General features: G+C 44.7%; 1 protein-coding gene across 1 annotated transcript in view; it reads right to left on the minus strand.

Moving 5' to 3' along the window:
• Positions 1-2,969: 2,969 nt before the first annotated feature.
• LOC123624063 (carcinoembryonic antigen-related cell adhesion molecule 6-like) overlaps positions 2,970-16,025 on the minus strand; it is an 83,851-nt gene continuing 70,795 nt past the window's right edge. Inside the window, exons 10-15 of the mRNA XM_045531613.1 lie at positions 14,762-15,040; positions 13,811-14,065; positions 12,151-12,429; positions 7,647-7,770; positions 5,983-6,014; positions 2,970-4,933 (exon numbers count right to left, since the gene is read on the minus strand). Of these exons, the coding sequence (XP_045387569.1) occupies positions 7,679-7,770; positions 12,151-12,429; positions 13,811-14,065; positions 14,762-15,040 (905 nt within the window). The 3' untranslated portion in view covers positions 2,970-4,933; positions 5,983-6,014; positions 7,647-7,678. The remainder of the gene's footprint in view (positions 4,934-5,982; positions 6,015-7,646; positions 7,771-12,150; positions 12,430-13,810; positions 14,066-14,761; positions 15,041-16,025) is intronic.

A 16,025-nucleotide genomic window follows, 5' to 3' on the forward strand; every position in this document is an offset into this window, starting at 1 on the left:
CTTTAAAAATTAAAATACATTGAAATGTATATAGATCTTAAGTGTACAATTTGATTTTTGGTAAATGTATACCAAAAATGTCATCACCACCTGAATTGAGATGCAGAATATTTCCATCAGCTCCAAAGCCCACTTGAGCACCTTTGCAGTGAATCCCACCCCGTAGGATGAATTCTTAACACCATTAATTAGAATTGCCAATTCTTGAGCTTCATTTAAATGGTGTTAGGTAGCACGTGCTCCTTTGTGTCTGGCTTCTTTTGCATAACATGATGTTTTCGAGATTCATCCATTTTGTTTTATCAGTAGTTTGTGCCCTTTTATTACTGATCAGTATTCTATTGTATGGGTAGTCCACAGTTTTTTTAACCCATTCATCCGCTGATAGAGATTGGGTTATTTCCACTTTTTGACTACTATGAATACTGCTATGAGCATTCATGTACAACTCTTTGTGTGGATATATATTTTCATTTCTCATGGGTAAATATCTAGGAGTGGGATTGTTGGGTTGTGTAAATATATATTTAACATTATAAGAAACTGTCACACTGTTTTCCAGAGTGGTTGTAACATTTTATATTTCCACCAGCAACATATGAGAGTACCAGTTGCTCCCCATGCTCACAATACTTGGTATTGTCAGTTTGTTAAAGTTCAGCCATTTGCCAACAGTTTCTTCTTGAGTACCTCTCTGTGCCCTGCAGAAAGATTATTCATCTCATGTTCATCATGTAGAATGTTCTTCAAACTCTTCTTCATCATTTCTATCCTACCTATGCTTCGGATCACTGTTTCCTAACATGGAATATATGCGAGAATCACTGAGGAGTTTTTCAAAATACACAAGCCCAAGACTCACTCTGGACACACCGCTTGAGCTTCCCAGGGATGGTATATGGGCTTATGTTTGTTGAAAAAGTTCCCTAGGTAATTCAGATGTATACTTCTAGCTACAAAACATTGATTCAGGGCCAAGTCCTACCTATTATACCAAGGGTTCTCCATCGTAGCTACATGTTAGTAGCATCTGGGAAGGCTTAAAAATTACTAATGCGTGGGTCCCCCTGCAGACCAATTAAATCAGAATTTGTGGGTGGGGCCTGAGTATCATTGTTCTTTTAAAAAATTTCCCAGTGATTTCAGTATGTAGCCATATTTCCCTTTAAATTTCTTTGACTTCTTATGGCATTTATCTCTTTCTATTTTTGCATTATAATTATTTTTCATGCCTTATCTTCTGCTTTAGAGTTTCTGTTCCTTGGGTAGGGACCTTGCCTTCCTCATTTCTATAACTGTCATGAACACATGTATTAGTTATGAGGAAAAGATTCTCAACCTCAGGTAGGTTGTGTCCTGAGTCTCAGTCTTTGTCCCCCATGAGGTCAGAGATGGCTTGTGATGAAGGGTGTGGCTAACTCTGCAGTGCAGGTAGTGGAGGGGAGATCGCCCTGTTTGGAATGTTTTTAGCCCATAGTGTTGGGACTTAGAATTATATATGCATATGGGGTAGAGGGGCAGGGCTGTGTAGAGAGACAGATCTGATTAGGATTGCAGGTGGAGGTGGGCATGGTGGCTCATGCCTATAGTCCCTGCTACTCAGGAGGCTGAGGCAGGAGGCTCACTTGAGCCCAGGAGTTTCAGGTTGCAGTGAGCTATGATGATGCCAATTCTCTCTAGCTCAGGCAACAGACAAAAAAAAAAAAAAAAATTAAGATGGAGGATTACACTAGGGAGTAGTGGTAAAGAAGTAAGAAGGATTAGTAAAGAGAAGAAATTTGAACCTATCGAATAGGCCAGAGTAGGCCACTAGGGATTCTTGCGTAGGAGGGTGAACTACTCTCAGGAAGGTAGCGAGGCAGCGGTATGCAGGAGGGTTCAGAGAGACTGGAGACAGGAAGTCATGCAGTGCTGGCAGCAGCTGCTGAGAGCCTGGGTTAGCTAGGTTTATGGAAATGTAGAGAACGACATATGTGGGAGATGTTACAAAAGGATTGAGAGGCTCTGACGATGTGCTGAATCTGGGGAACAAATGAGCAGGGGCTGGGGAAACTGTGGGTGTCACTGGGGGAAGTGAGTGAGCCGGGGCAGGGCTGGTTTAAATGAGGGATTTCAGACGGCACTTGGATGCGGGTGTCAGGAGCGCTGGGAAGTAGTAGGGGTTGGACATGTAAATGTGGGAGCCTCTGCAGAGAGGTCACTGAAGCTGAGGAAGGAGGGGGACAAGAAGGGCCTGAGCACTAAATTTGGTGTTGGGGTGCAATCCATAGGTGGGGGAATGCCCCAGAAGGTCAAAGTTTTCTGTGGTCTTAGATGCTGTCAAAGTGAAAAGTGTGAGGATGGTGAAAATACCTTGGCATTTGGCCAAGAGAGGGTTGCTGGTTTTATGCTGCTTCCCGTGGTCTTGGGTATGGAGGCCCCACTGCAGGGGCAGGAGGAACTGGGTGATGAGGAAAGGGAAAGGCAGCACTCGGATGTCAATTGATCGGAAGCGAAGGAAATGAGGTAAGAGGTTAATACTTAGTGGAATTGGTAAATGAAGGTTATTCGTATTAGAAGAGATCTGACCCTCTGGGAGGGCAGAAAAAAGGGAACAGGGAGGAGACAGGAGGTCTAGGGAAGTTTCTGTGTGACTGAACCTGTGGAGACCCTGCTATTGCTACACCTGAATCACTGGATCCACCTGTGTGGGAAGTGCTGTTGGCCCCTAATGAAGAGGCCTGGAGATCTTTTGCTCATGAAATTATCTTCTCTCTTAGAGGAAGATAGGCAGGTTGGAGCTGTCATCTGTTGCTTCCAGATATACCCACTTTGTTAGCAGGTGTGCGAATGAATTTAGCTAATTCTCTGATCACTAAATCAAATATCTGTAGACTTACAAATAGGTTTACTCTGACTCCTCATAGAACAATTTCTTCTGCCTGTAAAGATGACATTGTCTAAAGTAGTATCAACCATGAGATGGCATGTTGATGTCTGATATATTATTTTTATTAGAAATATAGAACAAATTTTACAAATAATTAGGAAGTGGCCTTAGCCAGACAAAATTAAATAACAGCATAGCATGGATGAGGGAAAGTATGTACAATCATGTCAGGGTTAGAAAACCCTGAAAGAGGTACCTGAGTTCATGGAATTTCCAACTAATTCTCTTGGAGAAGGCCTCTTAGGCATAGCATGAGATCAAGTAGGCAATAGTGAATAAAACCTTTCTCTGAGCCCCAAAGAGATTCCATCTGTGTAGAAGAAAGCTGAGTGAGAAGCACGTTTGCCTCTCCTCCTGCCCTTCCTTTTTATTCTAATACATGTTCACGGATCCCATGGGAAAAAAGATAGATCTCACAGGCTGTTCAAGATGCCTAGGGCTGAGTTATAACAAGCCCCCCCATGTCCTAACACCCTCTCACAGCCCTGTTTCCCAAGGGTATTAGCACCAGTACAGCCGTCTAGTTGTAAACAATGCCACCAGCATGGGTGATAGTGTCCCTGTAGGATACTCCCACTTCTCAAGGACCAAATGCACCTTAGCGGAGGCAAGGTTTCCTGAGACAGTGAGTGGGGCAGACAGAAGATGCACAGGGAGAGACGTGGAATAGAATGCTCGTTGATGACTGGTCTGAGGTGCCTAGAAACTGAGTTAGATCCATTTCTAGCCATGAACGAGGAAGCCTCTTCTTACTTTCTATTTGGAACCTCTGACAAAAAGCCTCGAGAGGCTCTTGACCTAGAGACCTGAGGTTTTGTGGTGGCTTCTTTCACCTAAGGCAGTCAGATTGGCTTAACAGCTAATCTAAGTAAAAATAACCCTTTTCACATAAATAAACTGTTACAAAAATTAAAATGGCAGAATGTCTCAGAGAAAAGGAGAAAAACCCCAATACCTCAGATTGTGCAGTTTTAAACAATAATTTAAATAATCTCTGAAGGGTAGCTCTCTGATTCATTTCCCAAGTTCCCAGCAGATTGTGTCTATTAAAGGCTTGTTTCCCCCATAATATGCTGAAATAAAAAAAAATAATAAAAAAAGGCTTATTTCTCCCAAAGCTGTACCGCCTCCCTCTTTCAACACTTCCTTGAATAAAGCCCATAAAGATATTAAAACATAAGTGCAGTTTTGCATTTTCCATCAGGAAGTGCCTGTGGGCCTTGGCAAATAGTTTTCCTAGTTGATTCTAGTGGGTTCTCTGGAGAGAGGTTTTCCAAAGGGCTTAGGTAAGCAGCAAGATGCCTAGACCCTGATCCTGTAGGTAGACCACCCTGACAGTGGACAAAAGTATAGGATTTCCAAGGTCACTATGGGTTATATATTTCATTTTCTGGGTATGGTGGGTTCACACCAGTCTTTGGAGAGAAAGGAGAGGCCATTACTGCCTTTACTTTCTCTCTCTCTCTTTTTTTCTGGCACATGTACTTCAGTGGAGAAGGGCATAACCTCAAGGTTACGGCAAATTCAAGTTAGACTCTGGTAGGACAGGACTTGGGTGGGTGCTAAATAGATAAGTTTAAAGCAAGTCCAGGTTGGGGAAAGGGGGAGGGGTGGGGAGCTTCTGGCAACTCTGTTGCAAGTTGGCCTTTGTCAAATTTCAATGACAAGAAAGGTTGGGTTTCCTACAGACTCCCAGATTCCCGGATGTACCATTTCATGTATTGACATTGAAGGGAAGGGCGTGACCAGGCAGCCAGGAGGTGCCTATTAGGGAAGAGAGGGTGGGGGAGACTTCTTCCCTTCTCCCCTTAGGGTAATGGGATCTCCTAGAGATGAGAGTGAGAGACTTGGAAGACATCAGCAGTGCAGTGAGCTGGACAGGTTGCATTACTTCTTTTTCACTTCTGAATAAACCGTTTCTGTGGCTGAGGACGGGGAAGCAGAAGTTTGTTGTGTTGGTTCCTGGGCTTTGAAGGTCAGGGTAGTATATGCAACTTCATCGATCTGAAAAGCACGAGTAGTGATCACTTAAGTCAGTGTCATGAGTCAGGGCCTCACTTCCTTAGTGAGATTCAGCACCATGGCCTGTCACCTGTCACCACTTGAAACTTTGAGCTTTGGAGAAGGGCTCTTATTACCCATCCTCTGCTTGCTGACATTCTGCTGAATGATCATTAGAAGACCTAGATTACGGTGGTGTTTGTGCAAAGGAATACGATAGCACAGCAACCGTAATGAGCAAACCACAAATACTGTAACAATATGGATGAAACTCACAACACAATGTTGAATGAAAGAAGCCACAGATAAGGATATGCTGCATTTCTCATTTGTGCAAGAGCAAAACCAGGCGAAACTGATCTGCAGCACTGGAAGTCAGGATAGTGGTTCCTCTCTGGAGGGAAGTGTCGGGAAGGGGGTCAGGTGGTGTTTCTTGATTTGGGTGCTATTTATATGGGTGTGTTGAGCTTGTGAAAGTTCATACATCAGGAAAGTATAATTATGATTTAGCACTTTTCAGTATGTATGTGTGCTCTATTGAAAGGTTAGAATGAGAAAAATTCTGTGAAATTATCATGAAATAAAGGAAAGCAGGATCTCAGATCCATTAGAATGGAAATTATCCTTTTCACTGAAGAGCAGTCAGGTAGAAGGTAGAGGAGAGAAAATGACTTAGTGTCTTCCTTATTCTGGCCATGGTGCTGGGTGCTCTACACATGGTACCTTGTTTAATCCCATCAGCTTCTCTTGGACGCAGGCAGAAAGCCCATTTTACAGATGGTGAAGCTGAGGGTCAAAAAGGGTAAGTTACTTGGCCAGAGTCACAGAGCTACTGAGAGTCACAGCCAGTATTCAACACAGGATGGGGATGATTCCAAAGTGCACATTCTTGCCGTGAGGTAGACTCATGGGTGTGATTAGCAATACTTCTTTGTTGCTGCGCTGAAGAACTCTAGCCCAAATTTGTCTCACATTTATGTCTTCAAGAATAACCAGTTCTATACAGAGTCATTTCCATGAGAAAATGAGCCAGTGAAAGTGGCTGTGCTTACCTTGTCAGGTGAGTCGTCAGAGTGGTTCTGACCTGGGGAAGCAAAAGAAGAGTTACCAATCCGTGGAAATGCAAAGCTGACTGAAGTCCTGGTGATTTCTAGCTGAAGGGGTGGCGGGTGCTGGCAGTGGTAGTGGCTGGGTGTGGGGAGGTGGCCCATCGTCAGTGAAGGAATTCGCTTCCCTCAGAGACTGTGGTGCAGACTCGGCGCAGTAGTATTAGAGGAGGGCAGAGGTGGAGCCACGGGAGGCCGCCATCCACTTCTGAAGATTTCTACCAGTTCACGAGGCCTTGCTTGTTGCCCAGATGTGTTTCTCAGCAACATGCTCCAGTGGCAAGGGGGGCACTGAGGCACAGAGCACCCAGAGCACCCAAAAGACAAGGAAAGTCTCACCAAGGAGAACACCCACATCCACAATAGAGGCAGGAGGCGGAGGAGTAAGGATGAGGAAATGGCTCCCGGGATCATGGGATCTTGCTCAGGCCAGGCTGGCCTAGGTGGAGTGAGCCTTTCTGGTGTGGCTGTGTCTCAGGGGACTCCTGTGGCTAGGAAGGGTGAGGACCTATGCCAACTCAAGATTGGGAAATGGAGACCCCTCTGTCAAAATTCAGAAGGAGGCTGGGTGTGGTGGCGCACACCTGTAGCTCCAGCTACTTGGGAGGCTGAGGCAGGAGGATTGCTTGAGCCCAGGAGTTGGAGGTTGCAGTGAGCTATGATGATGCCACTGCACTACAGCCTGGGTGACAGAGTGAGATTATGTCTCAAAAAAGAAAAAATCATAAGGGAGGGAGATTTGGGAATCTAGGGTTCCCTGCCAGGGCAGGGCACATGGTGGAACATAACAGTTCTCACTGAGTGAGTGGCTTTACTTAGTGTGGTTGGAGGCTGAGGATTTGTGCTCTGTGAGATCATGCTGGTCGCTTGCCCTAAATAAACATCAGACACTGTGACTGCTATTGCCAAGCACAGGATCTTTGCTCCCTGAGTTAGGAAGGACACTGTCAGCAGGTAATTTCTTGGGGCTCCTTGATGTTCATTCAAACCATGGTTGGTGCTGCCTTTCCTGTTAGGGCCTCTTCAGTCTGCCCACGATCCCGTCTAGGGTTTACTCTTCCTGGTTGCTGGATGTTCACATTTAGGTCAATTCTCTATTGACTGCTTCTGTGCCTGCTTCTACCCTAAGAGCGTTCCCGTTTTGTTTTCCAGGAGTAGATTCTTGTGTTTTGTTTTTTGTTTTTTCGTATTGCCTGAAAGGACTTTGGTTGTTTGCGCTTTCTCTTAGGTTCTCTTCCTGTCCTGTTTCTCCCTCGTCCTGTTACTGTGGTCAGTGGAGCACATGACTTGCTTTCTCCTGCTGCTGCTTTCGTTTTCTCATTTGTTTTCCTTCTTGGAGCTTGGCTTCCCTGACTGGGGAACAGAGGAACATAATTGGCTCTGTTCCTCTAGACTATATGGGGATTGGAATAGTCGTGTCCAAGAGATGGTGGGGTGCAGGGAATATGAAGACCAGGGAAGAAGAGACCTTCAGGAATTAGTGCTAAGAAGCAGGAGTGTAGGGGTAGGAGGAGGAGCTCTAGGCCCAGAGACAGGTGAAGAACTTCTTTCCCTCTCCTGAGCATGGCAGTCAGCCTTGGACGAACCTAACAGAGGAAAGGCCATCATACCCGCCAGTCTTCCTGAAGATACACCAGGGCTGCTAAATCAAAGCCACCCAAGCCAGGACTCCGATCACGATGCCAGCAATGGCTCCAGCGGAGAGGCTCAGAGAATTTCCGTGTGATGAACCATCTGCAAGGGAAGAAAAGAGGAGAAGGAATGAAGGTGGAATTGTTTTATAGTGGGTGCACCCTGGGAAATAACTGTCAGAATGAAGTAGTCTCTACTTGTTCCTTCAAGGAATACTTTTTGAGTGTGTGGGAAGGTTCCTGGGAGGTGATTAGGCAACCATATCCTTGCAATTATTTTTCCCTCTCACTGTGTTTCTAAGTTGGTGATCAGCCTGTGGTCAATTCCATCCTGGGCTTTCTTCACTCAGATATTTTTGAAGGCTTTGAAATGTGAGAAAGGCTCATGCAATTTGTGTATGTTATTAGAACTTTCCGTGCCTTTGTGGTTGCATCTTTTTCTCAGTGTCCCAGAGCCATGAATATGAGCCTGTCAGGTCTCTATGGCAGGGACTGAGTTGACAGAAGACCCAGGCCAGTGCATTCTGGGTTCACCACCTCCTTTGCACAAAGACCTTGCTTTCCAGGGGCTCCCAGCAGGGCTGTGAAGGGAAGCCCAATTCTGCCAGGCGCTGGTTTCCTCTGATGGGTGACTGGCTTAGGGACGTCCCATGAACCTTGCAGAAACTCCCTTAGAGCTGCACTGCAGCCTGAAACGCGCTTCTCTTTGTCCCTCACAGGCATCAGATCTGCAGTGTGGTCTGAGGGCTCTCCCAGGCTCCTCTCACCCCTGCCCCACTCTCCCTCACAGGCATTTTCCCCAAGAAATTATCCTGTGTGTGTAATCCCAGTATGTCTCTATCTCAGTGGATGAAAATGAATGTACCAGGCTTGAGACTTTGCACTTAACTCCTTTTCCCCCCCTCCCTTATTTAGTCAGTAACTATGTCCCAGTGGGTTTTTTTTTTTGTAATGCGTCTTCCCTCCCATATTTATAGGTATGTGTGTGTGTAAATATCTATATATCCATCTATATCTATATCTACATAAAATACCTGTTGCACCTGTTTCTTCTTTTTTTCTGTTGCAAACATTTGGGCCTTAGCTCTCACCTGTCAACTCAAGTTAGAGGATTAATGCTACTGTTAGCCACTATTGTGGGGTACTTACTGTGTGCCAGGCCCTGTGCTAAACACTACATGTAACTCATTTGATCTATACAGTGACCCTGTTAGGGATATATTATTTCCATTTTAAAAATGAAAAATAGAGGCTTAGAGTGGTCAAAAAACTTACCCAAAGTCATATGACTGGTGAGAAGTGCATCTGGGATTTAACTCTAGCTAGGACTATCTAACTTCAAGGCTAGTGATAACAGTAGTAATAATAGCAGCTAACATTTATGAAACATTTCATCTGTGTGGCATTTTGCTGAAGGTTTCACTGACTATTTAAGTCTTTAAAACAATACCATGAAGCAGGTTCTTGTTGAAATTTTTGGTTGAGGAATCTGAGGCTCAGAGAAGTTAAGAATCTTGTGCAAGAAATTTATAACTGTAAACACATTAAAAGAGAAGAAAGATGTCAAATCAATCTAACTTTGGAACTTAAGGATAAAGAAAAAGAACAAATTAAACTGACAGAAAGTGGATAAAGGAAATAAGAAAGATTAGAGCGGAGATAAATAGAATGGAGAATAGGAAAACGATGGAGAAAAATCAATGAAACTGCAACTTGGTTCTTCAAACAAGATCAGCATAATTGACAACCTTTAACTAGATTGACTAAGAAAGAAAGAGAGAAGATCCCAATTACTACAACCAGAAATGAAAGTGAAGCCATTACTACCAATTCTGCAAAAATAGCGATTACTAGAGTACTAGGCATAATGGTATGCCAACAAATTGGATACCTAAGTGAAATGGACAAATTTCTAGAAACACAAAACCTGCTAAGGTGGAATAATAAAGAAGTATAAAATCTGAATAGACCTATAACCAGTAATGAAATTCAATCAGTAGAAGCACTGGATAAAACTCAGCATTCTTTCATGATAAAAACACTCAAACTAGGAATAGAAGTAAATAATCTCAACCTAATAAAGGGCATATATGAAAAGCCCACAGCTAACATCATACTCTATCGTGAAAGACTGAAAACTTTTCCTTTAAGGTCAAGAACAGGACAAGGATGCCTGCTTTTGCCACTTCTATTCAATGGAGTATTGGAAGTCCTGGCCAGAGGAATTAGGCAAGAAGAAAAAAAAGCATCCAAATTGGACAGAAGCAAAATTATCTCTGTTTGCAGATGACATGAAATTTTAAGTAGAAAACCCTAAAGATTCCACAAAAACACTGTTAGAGCTAATAAACAAATTCAGCAAAGTTTCAGGATACAAAATCAACATGCAAAAAGCAGTTGTATTTTTGTACACTAGCAATGAACAATCCAAAAGGAAATTAAGAACAAAATTCTGTTTATAAGAACTCCAAAAAAAAAAAATACTTAGGAATATTAACAACTTAAAGAAGAATGTGAAAGACTTATACCCTGAAAACTACAAAACATTGCTGAAAGAAATTACAGAAGACATAAATAAATGGAAAAGATGTCCTGTTTTCATGAACTGGAAGATGTAATATTATTAAGATGGCAGCACTACCCAAAATGAACTACAGATTCAATGCAATCCCATCAAAATCCCAGTGAGATTTTTACAGAAATAGAAAAACCCATTCTAAAATTCACATGGAATCTCAAGGGACCCTGAATAGCCAAAACAATCTTGAAAAAGAAGAATAAAGTTGGAGTGCTCATACTTCCTTATTTCAAAGTTTACTACAAAGCTGTGGTATTCAAAACAATGTGGTATTGACATGAAACAAGATATAGAAACCAATGGAGTAGACTAGAGAGCCCAGAAATTATTGCTTGCATATACGGCCAGATGGCTTTTGACAAGGGTGCCAAGACCATTCCATGGAGAAAGGATCGTCTTTTCAGCAAATGGTGTTGAGAAAACTGGATATCCATGTGAAAGATGAAGTCGAACCTTTTCCTAATACCATATACAAAAGTTAACTCAAAATTGATCACAGACCTAAATGTAGAGCTAAAACTACAAAAATCTTAGAAGAAAACATAGGGTGAAAACTTTATGTCATTGTATTTGGCAATGATTTCTTGTGTATAACACCAAAAACTTGGGCAACAAAAGAAAAAATAGATAAATTGGACTTCATGGAAACTAAAAACTTTTGTGCATTAAAGAACATTATCAAGAAAGTGAAAAGACCACCTATAAAATGGGATAAAATATTTGAAAATCATACATCTGATAAGGGATTAATATCCAGAACATATAAAGAGCTACTACAACTCAACAACCAAAAAACCCTAAAGATCCTAATTGAAAAAATGGGCAAAGGACTTGCATAGACATTTCTCCAAAGAAGATAAACAAATGGCCCATAAGCACATGAAAATATGCTAAACATTGCTAATCATTAGCAAAATGCAAATCAAAACTCCAGTGATATACCACGTCACACCCATTAAGATGGCTAACAAAACAAAAACAGAAAACAAGTATTTTTAAGGATGTAGAGAAATTGGAACTCTTGGTCATTGGTGGTGGGAATGTAAAATGGTACAGCCACGGTGGAAAATATACAGTGGTTCCTCAAAAAACTAAACAGAGAATCACCATTTGCTCCAACAATTCCATTTCTGGGTATATACCTAAAAGACCTGAAAGCAAGGATTAGAATGGGTATTTATATACCCATGTTCATAGCAGCATTGTTCATAACAGGCAAAAGAAGGAAGCAACCTAAGTGTTCATAGATGGAAGAATGGATAAGCAAAATGTGGTATATCTATACAGTGGAATATTATTCAGTCTTAAGAAGGAATGAAATTGTAATACGTGCTACAACATGGATGGACCTTGAAGATGTTATGCTAAGAGAAGTAAGCCAGACAAAAAGGGACAAACATTGTATGTTTCCACTTATATGAGAGGTACTTAGAATAGTCAAATACATAGAGATAGAAAGTAGAATGGTGGTTTTGGGGGCTGGGGGAATGGGAGTGGGTAGTTGTTGCTTAAGGGGTACACGGGCTTAGTATGGTAGGATGAAAAAGTTCCAGAAATGGATAGTGGTGACGGTTGTATGATGCGAATGTACTTAATGCCACTGAACTGTACACTGAAAATGGCTAAAATGTAGGTCTTATGTATTGTATATTTTACCACACACACACAAATGTTAACAGAAAAACAAGAACACAATGTTATGCAAAGTCACACAATAAATGCGAGACCCAGGATAAAAAACTAAGTATATCTGATTCAGAGCCCAAGCTCTTAACCACTTGGCAATTCTGTTTACTCTAATGGTCTGTAATTGACATTCTGCCCCATGGACTTTTATCCATTTGGCACACCTTTGGCAGAGTAATCCTCCCAGGAGGAAGTAGGAAGGGGTGAGGGGTCACTCACATTCCACGGTCAGCCTGAAGATGTCACTTCGGTGGTAACTGATTGGGTTGGAGACCTCACACTGATACTCCCCGGCATCCCCCCTCTTGACAGGGTTTATGCTGAGAGTGATGTTGTCCTGTGACAGCTGCATCCTCTCTGTCACCTGCAGATTTTGGTTATTGAAGATCCACTGGATGGAGATTCCAGTGTCACTTGTGAGGCAGGTCAGGACCACGGAGTCCTTGTCTTCTGTGACTGTGGTGCTGCTGCCTTGGATGGAGGGCTGTGCCACTGGTTCTGTGGACAAACAGAGAAGGTGACCCACTGAGAGTGGCCTGGGGCCTGGGGCCATGCTCCTTCCTCAGAGATCTCAGCCAGCTGTCAGGTCCCACAGTGAGCTGTGCAAAGGTGACCCAGGGGACAGCTGTGACCCTCTGTAGAAGGTCGGCTGTCTTTGTTCAGGAGATGCTCTGTAAGGAGAGGGCGGCACCTCCCCTCTGACCCCAGTCTGACCCCTGACTACTCCCCTGGACAGCTCTGTAGCATCCGCACCAGGACCCTTTTCTCAGCCCACATGTCCTGCAACCTCATCGTCACCTGCAATGTTTCTCCCATTGTCTTTTGTGTGACCTTTTCGTAGAGCTTCCTGTGATCAGGCCGCCTTCCTAGTACTGTCGCTTTACATAGAAAAGAGGCGCTTTCTTCCACTTAATAATTTATTAGGGAATGAAGAAGGCCCAGCCAGTCTTCCTGACCTTGTATCTGAACAAGTTCTGATCTAAAGGATTTCTCAGTGCAAAGAGGACTTTTACTTCCCGGTCTGTGGACTCGTGTTAATCAAAGGCTGAGACTCTTACATTCTCTACAGATAGAAACTTTTTCGTGCTGCCACTTTTCTCCCTGCACAGACTCTACAGGTGGATCTTTCTACTTCTCTACGGGGGCATCACTAGCTGTTCCCTGTGGTGTGTCACAGGTGCTGTGTCCACAGCTGCACGCAGCCGGGGACTTCAGAGCCAGGACAGAGCTCAGGAGTCTGCCCTGAGGCTCTCTCTTCCCATTTCGCTGCAGCTTGACCAGGGGAAGGCTCCAGCAGCACAACGTAGCCAGATTCAGGCCACAGACCCGGGCACCTTCTCCACATGACCTGTCCCACCCCCGATGCAGTCAGAGCAGAGCCGGTCCCCAGAGGAGCTGGGAGCAGAGCAGGGAGCACAGTGACAAGATGCTCATCTCTCCTCCGAGGGGGTTTCCTCGTCTCATTTGGGGAAAAAAATAATGCAAGCCTATTTCAAAACCTCCTATGTTCCTTGTAGCTCATGGAATAGGTAAAAAAAAAAAGTGACAGAAGAGACGTGTTAGTGACAGAAGCCACTTGACCTTCAGGACCCTTCCTCCTTCTCCCTCTGTGAAGCCCCTCTCACTAGATGGGTTTCTCTGGGGCTGAGGGAACCCCCTCCCCACATTCCAGGCTGGACCCAAGGTCAAGTGTATGAAATCAGAGAAGCCAGGGGAGGAGAAAGTCTGCAGAGATACAGTGGGAGGGCTCAGGGGGAACCTGGGACACATTTGTGCCCAGGACACAGGCTGGGAAAGAGAATTCCTTTATGGCTCTTCTCTGAACAGCAGACATAGTTGATGCCAAAACTTAATGCCAATCCTCCAGGCATTCACTTACCGAACACTGTGATAGTCTTGACTGTGGTCCTGTTGCGGCCAGTGGCAGAGTTGTGGGCGATACAGGTATAGGATCCGCTATTATCCACAGTGAGGTTGGGGATGAAGAGCTCTTGTGTGGATTGCTGGAGACTCCCATTGAAAAGCCAGGAATACTGTGCAGGCGGGTTAGAGGCCGCGTGGCAGGAGAGGTTGAGGTTTGTACCTAGACGGTAATAGGAGTCTGGGGGGGAAATGGTGGGGACGTCGGGGCCATCTGGACAAAGAGAACAAAACCACATGTGATGTCATCAGAGGAAAGGGGAAGCTCCTGGTCTGTAGAAGGGTCACTGTGTCCCTCTGAATCCTGTCACAACAGTGTTTAAAAAGTTACAATTTGGCCAGGTCTGGTGGCTCATACCTACAATCCAGTGGTTTGGGAGGTGGAGATAGGAGGATTGCCTAAGGCTAGGTGTTTGAGACCAGCCTGGGCAACATAGCCTGACCCCATCTCTCCAAAAAATTAAAAAACCTAACTGGGCTTGGTTGTGTATGCCTGTAGTCCTAGCTATTCAGGAGGATGAGGCAGGAGGATCGATTGCTTCAGCCCAAGAGTTCAAGGTTACAGTGAGCTATATGATCACATCAGTGAACTTCAGCCTGGGCAACAGAGTGAAACCCTGTAAAAAAAACCTCAAAACTCCTAACCATAACTTGTGTCTGAGACATTGACCTGTTTCTCTCATCACAGGCCGTTGACCAGGAGCATCTCAAGACAGGAGCAGCCCCTCCCTCCTATTCTTGCTCAAGGCTGGGCCGGCCTGGGTTTGCCTGGGGCAGGACATCTTGGCCAGCCTGGGTGTCCGGGGGTGAGGGTCTGTGTACTTGGACCTGAGAGGGACTGAATGGCCTGGTCTCTGGCTGTGTGGATTTGGGCTGCAGCCTGGGCCGTGGAAGAACAGAAGATACTCACAGAGCACATCCAGGGTGACCGGGTCACTGCGGTTGCCACTCACTGGGTTCCAGTTTTCACACTCATAGGGTCCTGTGTCATTCCTTGTGATATTGAGTAAAATAATGGTCCTGTTGTTCAGGGACATCACTACCCTGTCACTGTCTTGGAGCCTCTGACCGTTTATCCACCATAGATAGGTTGTGTCCTGAGTCTCAGGTTCACAGGTTAAGGCTACGGAGTCCTCGTCCTCCACGGGGCTGGAGTTGTTGCTCGTGATGGAGGGTTTGGGTAACTCCCCTGTGCAGGTAACAGAGAGAAGTTTGCCCTGTGTGGTACCACTGGTTCCTCCAAAGGCATCATTCAACCACAGTCAGTATCTCTTACTTCTCAGCCAGCATTAGTCCTTACTAGACTTTTAAAGCAGGCGTGCGTGTCACAAGACAGATGCACAATGATCTCAGGGCTCAGAGAATGTGAAGCCGCCTGCTCTGTCTGGGAGACTCACAGACGTTCTCATGCCTGAATTAAGCCACAGCCTTGGGTCGTGGACAGGCACAGGACCAGGAGTCAGAGATTCCCTGGCACCTCTCCTGGTCTTTCCCTGACCTGCTGACTGCCTGAGGGGCCTCGGGACATGTGGGTGCTGACCGCTTCCAGCTGCACAGTCCTACATTGCCCAGCCGAGGTGTGTTTTCTCTGAGGCCTCACCTCTCACGGACGCCCTAGAGATGGGTGATGGCGGGGCCTGGGTGTTGAGTGGAAATAACATAGGGAGACCAGGAGCAAGTCTAGGGGCCAGCTGAGTTCTCAGGCTGCAGGGCCTGGAGGTGGGGCAGTTCTGCCCAGGTGTTCAGTGGGCACAGAGATTCAGTTTGGAAGGAAAAAAAGAGGTCTATGAGTGGATGATGGTGATGATAGCAGAACAATGTGAATGTACTTAATGCCACTGGACTGTCCACTGAAAAAGGATTAATATGGTAAAATGTATGTTACACACTATATGCATAACATAGATAGATGTATATAGAGGGGTGTATACTGTATGTTTTAGAGTGTGTGTGTGTGTGTGTGTGTGTGTGTGTGTACGCACACTATATGCTGGAACTCTTGCCCTCTCTATAAACACAGATTTTTTGGCATTGGCCCTTCCCCCCCATGCAGAGATTCCACGGGTGGATCTCCCTGTTTCTCCACGTGGGTGTCACTCACTGTTCTCTGTGGTGTGTGGCATGTGCTGTGTCCACAGCCTCACAAAGTTGGTGACTTTGGAGTCAGGACAGAG

The sequence above is a fragment of the Lemur catta genome, chromosome 19, assembly GCF_020740605.2.
Source record: "Lemur catta isolate mLemCat1 chromosome 19, mLemCat1.pri, whole genome shotgun sequence".
NCBI lineage: Eukaryota > Metazoa > Chordata > Mammalia > Primates > Lemuridae > Lemur > Lemur catta.